Genomic DNA, 16,737 nt, shown 5'->3' with positions numbered 1-16,737 from the left:
GATAGTCATATTATATGGGTGCATGCTGAAAAATCCTAACAAATTCATACTTATCTCCCTGAATGAAACTCAAGTCCATTTGGATCAAAGCTCTCAACCTACAACCTGATACTATGAACTTCATAGAAGGGTAAGTGGAGGATAGTCTTGAACTAAGTCATTGGCTTAGGAAAAGACTTTTTGAACAAAGCATTAACAGCACAGACACCAAGATCAACAGTTAATTAATGGGACTTTATGAACGGGAAGCTTCTGACAGACTCAAAAGACAAATATGGAATGTATTCACTTATATGTGGATATTAAGTTAATAATAATGTTAAGTAAATGATAACAAAGTTACAATCTATAAAACTACAAACTATAGGTACAGACAAAGGGAATAGGGGGACTTAAGAACCACTCTATGAGACAGGACCCATAACAGACACTGCTTTGATGACCAAATCAGAGACTGGATATCTGAGGCATCTAGGGGAAAACTAAATAAAAAAATACTAGCCTAAGGGGGAAAAAACTACTGATAACGTGATTCCTAATCACTTTTTCCTATACTCATAAGAGAATGCCTTGTTCAACCATGATCAGAGAAGCTTCCTCCTGCAACATGTGGGAACAAATACAGTCAGACATTTCACACCCCTATCGCTACATAGAGAGATGGGAGAGGAAGAGACAGAGACCTTGGAATGCTTAGCCTTAAATGGGATGTCTTCACTGAATCCCTCACCTCAGAGCTCAGTGAACCCCCCAAAAAAAGAAGGCAGAAGGAGTGTCAGAATCAGGAGGACTGGAGGACACCAAGAAAACACAGCTCTCTAATTCAGTATGATCGCAGCACATATGAACTCATAGAGACTAAAGTAGCATGCACAGGGCTTGAGAAAATCTGCACCAGGTCCTCTGTGCATATATTATGGCTTTGAGTTTATTGTTTTCATGTGATTCCTGTATGTGCAAACAAGTGAGTCTTTGACTCTTCTGACTTCTCTTGGGCTCTTTTTCTTCTAATGGCTTGCCTTGTCTACTTTGACATGATAGTTTTTGTTTTATTTTATTATATTTTAATTTGTCATATTATAACCAAGTGTTATAAAGCAGAATAAAATGGCTCTTGTGTAGAAAACACAATGAAGAGGACCAAAAGGAGGAAGAGGAGGAGGAGAAAGAGGAGGAAGAAGAGGATGAGGAAGAGGAGGAGGAGGAAGAGGAGGAGAAGGAGGAGGAGGAAAAAGAAGAAGAAGAAGGAGGAGGAGGAGGAGGAAGAGGAAGAGGAGGAGGGGGAGGGGGAGGGGGAGGGAGAGGGAGAAAAGGTAGTATCATATTTTAAAATATAACCCTTGGTAAATGATATATTTTTGTACATGCAGGAAATATATACAATGTGTTAATCTACATGACTAAGATGTAATAGGTTACAGTGAAGGTCCTGTTATGAATTTAAAAAGAGAAAATAAACCAACAAACAAAAAAAAGCATCATACTGTCACACTCATGAGAAGCAATCCAGGACTAGAAGTTAAAGGTTGTATATTTAATGTGCCACTGAGGAAACCATAATTCCATCTGTGGGCATTACTACATGCATTCTTCATCCCAGAAGAAATAAAACATAGAATGTTCTTCTGTGTTTTTAAGTCCCATCATGCCCCTGATGACCAGAAGAGTGTCACTGATGGAAGAATTCCTGATCTGTTCCTTCCGAGTCTAGCAATCCATGCCCAGGTGCCATCCAGCCTACTTAATCTTTGGGTAGTGCAGTTGTTTATACCTCCATCGTTGATGATCTTTGCAGAACCAGCTTGCACTGAAAAACACAGCTCAAGCCTAAGGGGAAGTAGAGACACACTGTATCCTGCCGTGACTGTCTCTAATAAGGTATGATCCACAGAACAAATAACTGGTTCCATCCAAGACTGGGTAGTAAACTAATTATTTTAGTGGGGTAACTTACAGAAACATGGCTGATGGTTTGCATGTATGAAATTGAATAACTCTGGGGCAGGTACATCAATGAAAAGTTTATCCCAGCAAGCTTGGCAACTCATAAAATTGGCATCCCTAGAGCTCCATGGCCAACTTACAGAAAACTCCACTAAGAGCCTCCTATCTTTAGCAATTATTTAATGTTTATGGAAGCTTGCACACCCTGTACCATTCTGAGTCCCTTTATCCTCATAAGTTTCCTTCGCTGCTAGCTCTTAGGAGTGTCTCTCCTCCTTCTAGGACTGAACATATCAGTTTGGAGGAAAAGGCTATGCAACACCCATTGTGTGTTGAATTATTCTACTAATCTTGAAGTTTAGTCTCCAAAATCTTCCCATAGTTGGCTAGAAATATCTTTGAAATAAATGTGTAAAATAAATATATTTTACCTGGTAAAATATGATTATTTTGTATTGATTTCCCCCCCACTACTAAAAGTTTCTTTCTTTATTTCTTTCCTTCCTTCTTTCTTTCTTTCTTTCTTTCCTTACTTTTTTAATTTTGAGGGAATGTCTGTTTGCTTTTGTTTTTTGTTGTTTTGAGACAAGGTTTCTTTGTGCAGTCCTGACTGTCCTGGAACTCACTCTGTAGAACAGCTTGGTATGAAACTCAGAGGTCTGTCTACATTTGCCTCCCAAGTGATAGGATTAAAGGCATGCACCACCACAGAATAGTTACACGTACAGAGATTAAAAATGAATCACTTTCCAGGGCACAGTGAAGAGGGTAAAATCACCAGAAAAGTCATAGACGCCTATGCATTAGAGTGGAAAATCATTCCAAAGCACATCAGCAACAGGGTTCTTCATTTCTTTTTTTTTATAATTTATTTTTTCTCAAATCGTAATTCATTCACACAGGAGTTATAAACATCGAAAGGGAGGATGTGGGGAAGGGTATGACACTGGAGTGTGGGTGTTCAGGGGGAATACAGATGTCTTCAGAACCAGGTATCGGCTGGGTGAAGGTTCAGGGGACAAGTCACTATGACTCTGCCTATGAGTCGCTTGACCTTATCTAAGTTGGTATTGTCTGCCAAGGCTACCTATTTACAAGGTCTATGACTACTCAGGTTTGTAGACTTCCACAAAAGCTGCCTGTTTACATTAGCTTATAGCCATCTGTTTCAATGCTTTTCCACTGAGACCCAAGACTTGGTGTTAGTATACATGTATGACAGGCCTATTTCTTATTTCTTAGCAGCAGAGGAAGAGTGCAGACTTCCCCTGTTTTTGTTTTTTTGTTTTGTTTTGTTTTGTTTTTCGAGACAGGGTTTCTCTGTATAGCCCTAACTGTCCTAGAGCTCACTTTGTAGACCAGGTTGGCCTTGAACGCAGAAATCCGCCTGTCTCTGCCTCTCAAGTGCTGGGATTAAAGGTGTGCGCCACCACTGCCCAGCCGACATTCTTATATTAACCAATACTTTAACAAGTCCACTTAACAATTGCCACACATCATTCATATTACAGTATCTATTTCAAAAAAATCTTGAATTTTTGTTGTTATTTTCAAGCTATCATACATTGAGCATGATCAGACATGGTCAATGACCAAATTGCAATCTTATGATCTCTGAATAAATAAAATGTTGTTTGAAGAAGCTAATGTAATTAATTTAAAAAAACAGTTCAGCCTCTTTTTTTTGTTTGTTGAATTTGAATAAAAAGTGAGGTATAGTACAGTTCTATATCTCTCTATCTTTTGGTGAAAAAGGATGTATGCTTTTCTCCATGATACATACTTTAAGGTTTCTCTGTATAAGTCTGTAATACCAAGGCAAGAAGTGCTGAGCAGGGTTGTCTGTCTGACGCAGGTGAATGTGAAGCCATTTGGGAGGGTTAATAGGCTCCTGAACAGTGTGGCAGCAATATGAATTTAGAAACACTATAGCTTTCTGAACTTTTTATCATGCTATAGTTCATCAAGTTTGGGGAATGTATTAGAGTGAATTCAAAATATAGATGGCAGATAAGCTAATGAGTGTCTGACACCCAACCTACCTTATTCATGAAAGTCTTCCAACCATATCCCTAACTGAGCAAAGAGAAACAAAATTATACTTGTAATAGTCCAATGTGACATTTATTGTTCTCTAAAGTTTAACAATAGTCATTATCTTAGTCCCTTACTCTCAAACTGTTTCAACAAAGTATTTATTGAATTTTTCATTGTACAGAGAGCACTTTTGCAATATACTGTGACAATACAACACAGACTACTATGAAAGAATAAATCCAAATATTTACTCTTATATTTAAGTTACATGGGGGCCATAGAACATGGAAGACTTGAAAAGACAAGAGTTCTCCCAGAGACTGAATACCTAGCTGTTGATTTTACTTTTCCTTGTGTAAGTTTGCTTTTTACAAGAATGAATTCATGAAATAGAATGTTATATGGAAGACATTTACAGAAGGTTCCTTCAGAGAAGGAGGAAATAAAAATATGTTACTGGCATCAAGCAGTGGACTGGGGCTTAAGTGAGTGGAGTGACTGTGCTCCAACTGACTTTGACAGGGGCCCCACTAGTTATTATTTCATGATCATGAAAATACTACTTACGCCCTAGTTTGTGTCTCAGCTGCTATGATGTAACATTGGCTAAAAGCAATTCGAGGAAATAGTTTATTTGACTTATTAGAAGGAAACCAAGGCATAAATTCAAAGCAGTAACCTATAGGCAGAGAATATGGAGGAACATATAGGCTTGCTCCCAGGCAAATATTTATCTTCCCTTCTTTACTATTTGTTTCACTTTTGACACTATAGTATAGTTGCTTTCTTTTCTTTCTCTTCCTCCATTTTCTCCCTCCAAATCCTCCCACATACCACTTTTAAGTTCATAGCCTCTTTATTTCATAACTTCTTTTTACATATATATATATATATTATATATGCATATAAATATTCCAAATGACCTTTATATCCCAGACTCACCTACCTATGGATGGTACTTCTCACATTAGACTGGAACCTTTAATATTACTTAATACTTATGAAAATGCCCTCAGACATGTTCATGAGCCAATCCGATGGAGTCAGCAGTTTAATTGAGGTTCCCTCTTTCCTGATTTCTCAGGTTAACACACAAAATTGGTCATCACACCTGACAACACGACTTAAGAGTAGAAAGATTGATTTTGCTTTATGAGTTGTGAGTAGAGTTCATAATACTAGAGAAAAACTGAAAGATGTATATCATAGCTTGCTGACATCTCACTAGACCAAAAGGCAGTAATATTACAGGAAGTAAAGTCAGGTAGTAGTTCTTAAAGCCTACCCCAGTGAACATCTGGGGTGAAACTTCAGATCTTACAGGTTTCACAACCCAGGGGTTTAAATAAAGGAGCCATAATGGGTTCTGCAATCAAACCATTTATAACTCTTTTGATGTCAATTTTGCCAGAAATTCTGCTTGTCTAAGTGCAAAAGAATATTGTTGTACATTGGTTTTGAAATCCAGAAATATAAGCATTATATTTTTTTCTTCTTTTTTTTAGATAATTTTGACTATTATAAAAGTTTTCTTCTGGCTTAGTCTGGTTTGAAGTATTTGGAAGAATATATCTGATCAATATGTAACCTTTAATTCATGTTGATCATTGTTATTTTTCTTCTATTACCTTGTTTACTTCAATTACTTTTACTTGTCAGGTTCTGTAGCATTTAGGATTGATACTATATACATGTCAAATCCATCTTTAAATGAATTATAGTTTGCTAAGTTTCATTTTTGATTGCTTGTTGCTAGCTTTGGAAACATAATTATATTAAGATACTGGTCTTTTTTTCCTCAAAGTCTTGGAAATTTCTGCATTTTCCATCTGTTGTAGACTTCCTAGAATTTTCTCTGTACCAAATCACAAAACCTGCAAATGCATCAGTTCTGCTTGCTCCTTTATAAAGAGCATATTCTGTGCCAACATTCTGAATTGCTATCCCAGCTGGAACACCCAGAGGAGAGTTTCGACAAAGTGAAGCTCATGATGATTACCAACTTACTTCAGTCTTAAATAGATGTTTGCTGTAGTAAGTAGAGTGTGTTCAGTACAGCCCTGTATCAAAAACATTGTTCTTATTTTGCTGAAAGTGTTTCTTATAGATGGTTGATGAATTTTGTCAAACATTTTGTTTTGCCTTTATTGTCATTGCTATGAGAAATTTCTCTTTCATTCTGAGTTCTGTACTTTGTAAATAGTGCAATAAAAATGAAAAAAAGAGTGGATCCATGTGTTTGAGGTCTTTTAACTGACAAGTTTCATACCAATCCTATTATTTCAGCAGTAAAGTATTAAACTTTACTAATTAAAAAAATCAATCATCTACAACCTCTAAGATATTTTTATTCCAGAGTTAAGTGAATCATACCTCTTCTCTAGAAAACAAAAGGAACCAAGTACTGCTCTCTTAATAAGCAAGCTTACAAGAAGAGTTTAGACAGCCTCAGCATTGAGCCCATGATTTATGATAATTTAAATGGTTTGTAAAAATTAATAGTTAAAAGTTTGTGAAATGTTTCTCATTTTAAGGTAGCAAAGGACTATTGATTTCAGACATTGTATGACTCCTAAATGTTGTTAGTAAGAAAAGATATGTTGACTCTAAATCAGTACTGTTCACCACCTTCATAACTCTGCAAGGGGAGTCTATCAGCAAAGCATAAATTAAATCTCCATGCTGACAAACTGCATGCTTTCTATATCCCTTGAGTAGACATATTTCACTGAGGTTGTAATGGTGTCTTCAGTAATGGAATATAATGACTGATAAACTGTAGAACTTGCGCTGTTTTATGATTAATATTCTATCTAAAAAAATCTCACCTAAGGATGTCTTTCATAGTATGATATGCTACTAAGATGTTTCCCAGTTGGTTTGATAAAACAAGACTTTGGTTTTGGATTGTGTTTTTCCCCCAGACGCTGAATTCAGTAGACCATCACACATCTGTTAGAACACTGAGTGTTAGTTGCTAACTTTTCTTGTATAATTCTCTCCTGAATGTCTACAGATCCATTCAGATACAGTCTCATGGGAAAATAATTCACACTGAATTTAGGGAATTTGGCTATCACTCTTCAAGAACGTCGGGAGATGATTACTACCATCACTTTCAATACTACTCCTGAAAGTGTGTTGTCTTAATAAGACTAAGGCAGAGGGCATTGGGATCCACCACTATAAACCAGACTCTCTCATGATAAGAAAATGCAGCTATTGTATAGTAGCAAGGACTCGGTAGACAAAGTGAGAATTCTCTATAGTGTGTTGTGGAATAAATCAGTATTCTCAAACAAAGGTAGGTATAGCTTACTGAGCAATGTGAACAAAAATTATCTACAAGACCACTGACTAGGTTCCAAGAGTAAGAGAAAATATGTTCAGAGTTTTCTATGAGCAAGCATCTTCATCATCAAAAAGCACAAGCCACCCCCCCCAAAAAAATGCCAATGGAAGAGCTACTTACACCAGAATAGAAAGGCTCACCAGACACACATAGCACATCCTGCTCCTGTAGCATCAGCAGGTCTCTGGCAAGGTGTAGCCGCACTTTAAAAGGTTCTTGATTACCATCTTGTAGCAAGCAAACCCCTGTCTTCGTCTTCAGATAAAAAGAGCAAGAAAGAGAAAAATGCTCAATTCTCAGGTTACAATTCTCAGAATTATTTACAGCAAAATGTGATGGATAACACTTGTGGGCTAAGAGCAATGCTCTCAGCCATTCACACATGAATTCACAGAGGCACTAAAGAATGGATAACCACTTCAAGGAATACGGAGTTTCAGATAATAGAGACCTCAAATAATGGAGACTGTGCCAAAGAGATCAAACTGCGACTCAGGCTGCATCAAAGGTGTTGCATTACACTGATAAATGATGAAATTATTGTTTAATATTTTAAATATAAAGGTAATGCACTCTGATTTGCATATAATTCAATATCTTAAGGTTTGTAAGTTATAGTCTGTGATATATATAGTCTCTCCCTCTCTACCTATATCTATCTATTATCTATCTATCTATCTATCTATCTATCTATCTATCTATCTATCTGTTTAGATATAAATATAGATATAGATAGTGTACCATGTGTATAATCAGTTTCAAGTAACTCTAATTACTCCAAAGAAAGATAAAAAAGAACTGTCTAGCAAATCTGGTCTTCATGCCTCATCCTTTCCTAATTAAACATTAAGCTATTTTATGTCTCTGACATAAAATTCAAAATTGAAACTTCATGCTTAAGATATATATAAGTTTCTACTATGTTATCTCCTCTACTTGTGAGCACGTATGCACACATGTATTTGTACACCCACACACCAAAAATAAAAAATTTAAACTCTATAAAAGAATGAAGGTGAGAGTTCTGCAAACTACAAAAACTAACAGATATTTTTAAAAGCAGGTTTTATTGTAAGCTAACATAGTTTTATTGTATGCTCACTGTTTTTTTTTATTTTTTTTACTGGCAAAATTTTTTATTGGATATTTTTATTTATCTATATCTCAGAAGTCATTCCTTTTCCTCATTTCCTCTCTCTAGAAACCCCCTATCCCATTCCCCCTCCTCCTTTTTGCTTTTATGCCATTTTAATTACATGTAAGTATTAATGTCAGTTCTAAGTTGAAGAACCAGCAATACAATAGATGCAAATAGTCAAGGAACAAGCAAGACAATGAACACAAATAGTCAAAGAACAGGCAAGGCAATAAACAAAGTTCCAGGAACAGTCCCTTGATCACTGTTTCTAAGGGCTTATCAGGATGACCAAAATATCTAAGCCTACTTCCCTGTCCTAGCCCAAAGTTATTTTCATGTCTGAAGCCTACTTCTTTGTTCTAGCCTAATATTTAGATTCCTGCCTGAAATTACTTCTTTGTTCTAGCCTAATGTCAGAATCCTGCCTGATGCCCACTTCCTTGTCCTTGACCAATGTCAGATTCCTTCCAAGCAGGACATTTCCTTGTCCTTGGCCCATGTCAGATTCTTGCCAAGCAGCCCCGAAGGCTCTCTACCTCTCCCCCTTTTTTATTTCATAAACAAGACTGAGCCTATCTTAGGTCATTCTGTCACAAATGCCATCCTAAAACTGGTAAAATTTTTATAATTTAAAATAACTTCTGATGGGGTGACTTTCAACTTTTTTCATTAAGAGCTGGATCTTCATTGTTTTACTTAAACAGTTTGGTTGGAAATTGTACAAACAAACTGGGGACTTCTAAATTTGTTTTCCTGACTCTTATATGAATCAAGAAGTCAACAGGAACAATTACTACATCAAAGGTGCTACCTTTCTTTAATAATTACTGAGTTGTGCTTTGTTTAATGGGTAAAACACTAGGGTATGTATTTATTTTATTTATGGACAGTGTGTACTTAAATAAATAGTGCCAGGCTTGATATTGGAATAGGATTATCTATGGACATTAGCTGAAGTCTATTTCTTTAAAATGTTCTATAGTGTTTACACAAATACATTTAACACTTAATATTGCTATTCAGCAGATCACTCTTCTTGGTTGAGCATGGTAATCAGATGGGTGTGTTTATTTTTACACAAAGCATTAAATCTCAGCTGATTATCTTGAATTCAAGACACAGGCTATCTTCAATGCTTCCTGAGGTTTGTTCATCTTTCATATCAACCAATCCTCAGAACTCCATAGGAAGAAAATGACAGAACATTTACAGACATTGTGAAAACTGTTGGAAATTTTGTTCTAATCTCAAGCTGAAATTCACTCAATATGACTTGAAACTGAGTTTAACAAGTACACTAATGAACATGTCAAACTTCATGGAGAAAATCCCAGGAAGCCTCAAACCCACACAAAGAACTACAAGGTAACTGAGAAAAGCTAGATGTGAGAGTGGGAGTGGTAGCCCTCCCCATGGAAGAACACTCTAATTGTTTGTCCAGTGTAGATAGTCAATCCTGAACACAAGCATGAAACTAATATTACAGGGTATTTACAGGTTATACTTAGAAATATATGTATATACACAAATATACATGCCATATCAATTAGTTTTAAAAGGAGTCATAAATATAAATAATCTAGGGGAAAGGGAAGAGAGAAAATTTGAAATTAAATCATAATCACAAAAATAAAAGAAAAAAGAAATCAATATTCATTACTTAAAGTGCTTTTTAAACAGAAACTATCTAATCAGATTTCTTCAATTTCTTTACAAGCAATAGACTTGGCTTCCATCCTTTATTCTTTAAATTTTATTTATTTTCTGTATATGAATGTTTTCTATATGTGTATGTCTATGCATTACTTGAGTGCCTTGTATTTGAAGAAGTCAGAGGAAAGTATTGGCTACACTAGAACAGAGCTGAGGGTGATTTGGAATTACCACATAGGTACTGGAAACTGAACCACAATACTTTCAACTGCTAAACTATCTCTCCAGTTTCACTTGGTAACATTACAGATCTCATGAACATCAGCATTTGTTTTTATCCTTATTTCTTATTAACAGTCAGGAGTAAATAGGTCTTGTTTAGTATATCTTAGATTCTAATGTATTTTATAACAATATAATCTCTTAAAAGAGATTTAAATGTATTATAGGACATTTCAAGCTACATGTCATGACATTACATTTAACCAAATAATTAAACAACAGTTGGCATCTCATAAAAATACTTGATTTCCTCAAAGACAAAGTAATAGCTATATTGACTATTTTTATGATTTCTGGATACTTAAATGCTGTGAGCCTATAAATTTCAAAGAATGTCTTTGAGACATCTTCATAGATTTGAAAATCTTCAGACACTTGACTATCTCACAGCTCTGTGTTTCTGCAAATCCAGACAAATATAGAAGACTAATTGTTCCATGTTGAGCAAGAGTATGGTGTTCCAGAACTAGTATAATAGTCTAAAATTGTTCAGCATCCCATAGGTCTTATTGCAAAGAAAAAATAAAGGCTATCACGGAAGCAGAAGTAAGACAGTCACAATAATACCTAGAAATAAAAAAAAAATCCTTTGTACTTTAACTAGAATCTAGTAAATATCCCAAACAAAAACAGCAAAACAATTTTGTTTAAAAAGAGGTCTAGTAAATCTCATAGCAATCTCAAAAGTTCACGACAGTTCACTTTTATAAAGTATTTGACCCACTGTCTGTCTGGGTCATAGTGTCTCCTTCCACCTACACAGCTTCATATACCTTTACTACTTACAAGAGAGTAACGTTTTCTTGGAAATAGAAGTGCTATAAGAATATATAACTTTGGCTAGTGAAATGGCTCCATAATTAAATCATTTGATCTGTACATATGAACATTTGAGGTCTAATCATTAGATCTCATGAAAAGCTGGACACAGTAACACACATAAGTTACCCCTGAATTACAAAGTAATATAAAAGGTGAAGATGTAAATCTCTAGAAGCTTTCAAGTCTGCCGGAACACTAAAAATTCTCTCAGTCAAGTTGGAAGGCAAGAACAGAAACAAAGATTGTCCACTGAACTCTTGTCATATACATTACATGAATAAATTGTCATGTGCTTGTTAAGCTGGTTCTAAAGATAAAGTTGAGACCCTAACTTAGAATTCAAGCATATTTGACTTAATGTTTCTTTATATGTTCATTGCTCAGGGATGGCTATGCCCTACTCCAGCTTTGTTACAAAAAAATGAAAAAGAATACTAACAGTATAACACAAAATGAGACTACAGTGTCCTTTATAACAGAAGGAAAGTAAATCTTTTGACTAAAACATGTGTCCTTGAACAAAACTGAAAGCTAAATAATCCCTAGGTATCTTCATAGCAAAAGATTTTGATACTGCTTATCTCATGATATAAAAACACCTATGATGGGAACCACTAATGCGAAGTCACAGCCAGGACAAGATGTTCTTCCTTGGGCCCTCTTTGTTTATCGGGGTCTGTGATTGATTGTATTGGTTCCTGAGCTTCCCAAGGAGGTTTCTGCTGGTTGAGGTGTTAGATCTGCTCCTCTATTACGTTTCGTATTCTACTGTTGATTGCTTACTTAATAAACTAATTCATCCAAAATCAAGGACAAATCTCTGTAAAGAATATCATATGTACTAACAACACCCACTCTGGCAGACATGAACACAGACAACACAACAGGAAAAGGTAAAACAAACAAACAAACAAATCCCAAGTTTTATAGCTAATAAGGCACAATTTAACAATTTAACAGCATACCCACATCTCCCCTCCTGCTCATCCAGATCCAAACTCCTGAATCTCATCCTTATCACTGTAGCAAAAAACAAACAAACAAACAAACAAACAAACAGAAAACCCTCTGGAAATTGCCCTTTCTGCTCTGACTTCATCCCAGTGAATCACAAAGATCTTCTGTCCCATCCTTCCCTGATCTAATCCCATTATTACAGCCTCCAAAACCACCAAGCATTCACTGGGAACACACATGAAAAGCAGATCAGGGAAACAGGCAAGACAACTGAAGACCTTCACTACTCCTGCCCTCACCCATATCTAATCCCCCAGTCTCCCTAGCTCTGTAACAGAACACCAGCTATATCCTCACCACATCTCCTATGGATCCTGCAGACCATCCACTTGTAGCCTTCCTCTCTGCACTTATTGTTTTGTCCAAGCCCCCAACTCCAGTAGGCACCTATTACTCACCTACAGACCACACCTTCCAGGCTTTCTGTAGATCTTCCCCTCTCATTCTGTTCCATTAAATTCACCCCTCCAGTCTCTTACACAGTATAATATCAATACCTTCTGGGGTGAACTCTTTCACTGTCTCCTCACTTTCTGAAGTGATGAAATAAGCATTGCCTGGTTGAACACTCTACTCTCTTCTAAAAGAAACAGCTAATATTCTTGACAGAGACCATTTGTCAAAGCTAAATTAAGATCAGATCAGATAAGAAATTTAAACATAAGTATAAACCCTAGTGAAATAGAAGTAGTTACTAAATATCTCAGAACTGTAAAAAGCCCAGGGCCAGATGGTTTGAATGCAGAATTCTACCAGACATTCAAAGAAGATTTATCTCCAGTATTCCTCAAATTATTACACAAAATAGAAACAGAAGGATAACTATCCAATTCATTCTATGAAGCCATAGTTACCCTGATACAAATACCACAAAAAGTTCCAATAAAGAAATAATATTACAGGCCAATTTGCCTTGTGAGCATAGGTGCAAAAATATTCAATAAAAAAGCCTTTGTCAAAATCCACACCTCCTCATGATAAAAGTCCTGGAAACACTAGGCACATAAGGAACACAACTAAATAAACATAGTAAATGTAGTTTGCAGCAAGCCCACAACCAAGATCAACTAAAAAAGAGAAAATCAAAGTAATTCTACTAAAGGCAACCTGTCCACTCTCTAGAAGAATAAAACAACTTAAGGGATCATTAGAAAACAGATTGTAATGGAAGAAGTAAAAATACCTTTATCTGCACGTTATATGATTGTATACATAAGTGATCAAATAAAATCCACTGTGGAACTCCTATAGCTAATAAACATGTTCAGCAAAGTAACTGGATACAAGATTAACTCATGGAAATCAGTAGCTCTCCTACATATAAATAACAAATAGTCTCAGATAAAATTAGGAAAACAACTTCTTTCACAGCAGTCTTAAATATAAAATATCTTGGGGTAACTCTGATCAATGAAATGAAAGACTTGTATGAAAAAATTTCAAGGATTTGAAGAAGAAAATAGAAGATACTAGAAAATGGAAAGATATCTCATGCTCATGGAGCAGTAGAATTAGCATAATAAAAATGGCCATCATACCAAAAGTCATCTTCAGATTTAAGGTAACTCCATAAAAATTCCAGAAGTTATTTGCATATATTGAAAGAAAAATTCTCAGCTGCATATGTAAACACAAAAGAATCCAAGATAACTGAAACAATCCTAAACAATAAATGAACTGCCGGAGTCTTCACCATTCCTGATTTCAAGCTGGACTATAGTGCTGTAGTAAGAAAACCAGCATAGCATTGGCTCAAAACACAAACATTGACCAATTGATTCCAATTATAGTCTGAGACACAAGTCCAAACTCCTATGAACATCTGGTTTTTAATTTAAAACAAAAAACAAAAAACAGAAATCACACTAGAAAAAGAACAGCATCATCAACAATGTTGTTGTTCAATCTTCATGTCTGCATGTAGAAGAATGCAAATAAATGCATACTTATCACTCTACACAAAACTTATGTTCAAATGTATTGAAGATCTCAGCATAGAAACATATACATGAATCTGATAGAAGAGAATGTGAGGAATAGATTCAAACTCACTGGCATGGGAGATTTTTTTTTCCTAACAGTCACAGTGCTGTAAGCTCAAGTGCTAACATCAACAATTAATAAGTGGTACCGTATGTAACTGAAAAGGTTCGGTAAGGCAAAAGATACTATCATTAATACAAAACTTACAGAACAGGAAAATATTTTTACTAACTCCACATCTAATAGAGGATTAATATCCAAAATATATAAAGCCAAGAATCTAAATGTCAAAATATCAAATAACCTAATTTATAAATGGGGTACAGATCTAAGTAGAGAATTCTGAAAAGAAGAAATTCATATAGCCAATAAACATTTAAAGAACTATTCAACACCCCTTTCTATCAGGGAAATGGAAATCAAAACTCCTGAGATTCTACCTTATACCTGTCTGAATATTTAACACCAATAACACAAGGGAAAGCTCATGCTGGTGAAGCTCTGAAATAAGGAGAGCATTTCTCCATTCTTAATTAATGCAATCCTGTGCAGCCCTATGGAAATCAATTCTGTAGTTCCTTAAAAGGTTGGGAATTGATCCGCCTCAATATTCAGCTGTATATACCACTCTTACACATATATCCAAAGGATGTTTCGTCCCACCTCAGAGATATTTGCTGAACCATGCTCATCGCTGCTGTATTCATAATACCCAGAAATTGGAAACAACCTAAATGTCTCTCACCAGAAGAATGGATGAATAGGTGGCATATTTACAAAATGGATTATTACACAGATCTTAAACACAAAAGTCATCCTGGAAATTGCAGGCAAATAGATGGAAAAAATCATTCTCAGCACAGTCCAAGAAAAGTATGAGGTTTTTTCTTTCTTTTTATTGAGTATTTTATTTATTTACATTTTAGATGCCATCTTCTTTCTCCATTTCCCCTCCCTAGAACCACTCTATCCCATCCCTCCTCCTCCTTTTTGCTTTTATATCATTTTAATTACGTGCAAGTATTAAGATCAGTTCTAGATTGAGGAACTATCAATACAATAGACACAAGTAGTCAAGCAACAAGCAATACAGTAAACACAAATTGTCATTCACATATATGTGCATATTAGCCACAAACCCCAGAAAGGCTGGGTATAGAGGCAGAGACTAGCTGGTTTCTTGTGGTTTCTTTGGGAGGAGAAAGTAGAATAGATTTTATGAATGAACAGGAGAAGAGGAGAGACAAGAAAAGATAGAATTAGATAGGGAGCAGGAGGGAACCTAAGCTTGAAAGAGGGAATGCAGAAGGAGAAGCTAGAATTGGGGGAACTTGAGGAATGCTATAAAACTTTAGTGAAAACTTCCTAAAATTTTTTAAGGTAAGTCTAATGAGATCTCCTAATAATGGAGGAGGCAGAGTCCCAAACACCCATCTCTTGTCACCAAACAAGGCTTGCAGTACGAGTCCTGGGTTGCATTCAGTTGAGTTGTTGGCTATGGAGGTCCAATGGAAATCTCCATACAACACTCCTGGTTGTTAAATCAATGGGTTGCTGTTTGCAAACAGACAGTGGGACGCCATTGCAGAAGGCAATATACACACAAGTCATTGAACATGGAGAAGACAAGACTGCACCTACATGGATTCTTCCTCGATATGTTCTACTGTCTATAGTGTGATCAGGTACTCTGCAGCCTACCAAAATGCAAACACTGGTGATCTGTCCTACCTGCAAAATATGCTAGGGCAATGGTGGCATGGAACTTGTACGGTAGCCAACCAATATCTTATTTGACATAATGTTCACATCATAAGAGGTAACATATATCTAATAGTGCTTGTGTTTCTATCATTAGGGAATAAAATGTACTTTGGTGGTAATTGGTGGTAATTTGGTGGTAAATTTGGTCATCCACACATTCTCTGAAAAAAGCAATGTTTCATGGTCATAGAGTCTGGCCAGGTGTTTCCTAGTTATAATCTGTAACAAATAGAAAGAAAATCTTTTGACCTACCTCCTCACAGGTAGTTCTGAAATCCATGTGCTATGGCACTGTGAAAGGTGGGTCTGTAAAGACAGAAAGGATTGTTACAAGTAGCATGGAGGTCAGTGAAGAACACAAACATAACACAAGAAACCAAAATACTTCTGTGGGAAAACAGCATAGTCAACAGAAACAGAACAATAGGGAAAAGAAGACTTCAAAAATATTCATATCAAGCTTTGGGGAGGTATAGATAGCTTGCGATTATCTAGAGTAACACTGAAGAACATCCCAGGCACCTCCACCTGCCTCCGAACAGGCTGATTGGCCATGTGACCAGCCTCTTTCCTTGGTTCTTCCTTAGTTGTACCATTCGTTTTGAAACCTGACTTTCTGGGGGAGAGGATTTCAAAGAGTTTAATTAAATATTGCCTTTCATCTGGTTATCTCTTGAATGAAAAGTTAAATAATTTTACTCTTTTTAATTGAAAAGCTACATGCATGGATAATTCTCTCTGGAAC

General features: G+C 35.9%; 1 protein-coding gene across 2 annotated transcripts in view; it reads right to left on the bottom strand.

Moving 5' to 3' along the window:
- Sntg1 (syntrophin gamma 1) overlaps positions 1-16,284 on the bottom strand; it is a 303,666-nt gene extending 287,382 nt beyond the window's left edge. Inside the window, exons 1-2 of one of the 2 annotated variants that reach the window (XM_028769474.1) lie at positions 16,246-16,284; positions 7,454-7,588 (exon numbers count right to left, since the gene is read on the bottom strand). In XM_028769474.1, coding sequence (XP_028625307.1) covers positions 7,454-7,588; positions 16,246-16,272 — 162 coding nt within the window. In that variant the 5' untranslated portion in view covers positions 16,273-16,284. Of the gene's footprint in view, positions 1-7,449; positions 7,589-16,245 lie in introns of both variants that reach the window. The other variant, XM_028769465.1, reaches the window with a different exon arrangement.
- Between the last annotated feature and the right edge of the window lie 453 nt (positions 16,285-16,737).

Source organism: Grammomys surdaster, unplaced genomic scaffold (genome assembly GCF_004785775.1).
Source record: "Grammomys surdaster isolate TR1022 unplaced genomic scaffold, NIH_TR_1.0 64, whole genome shotgun sequence".
Taxonomy (NCBI): domain Eukaryota; kingdom Metazoa; phylum Chordata; class Mammalia; order Rodentia; family Muridae; genus Grammomys; species Grammomys surdaster.
The sequence above is the reverse complement of the archived record's forward strand: the minus strand, read 5'-3'. Positions and strand labels throughout refer to the sequence as shown.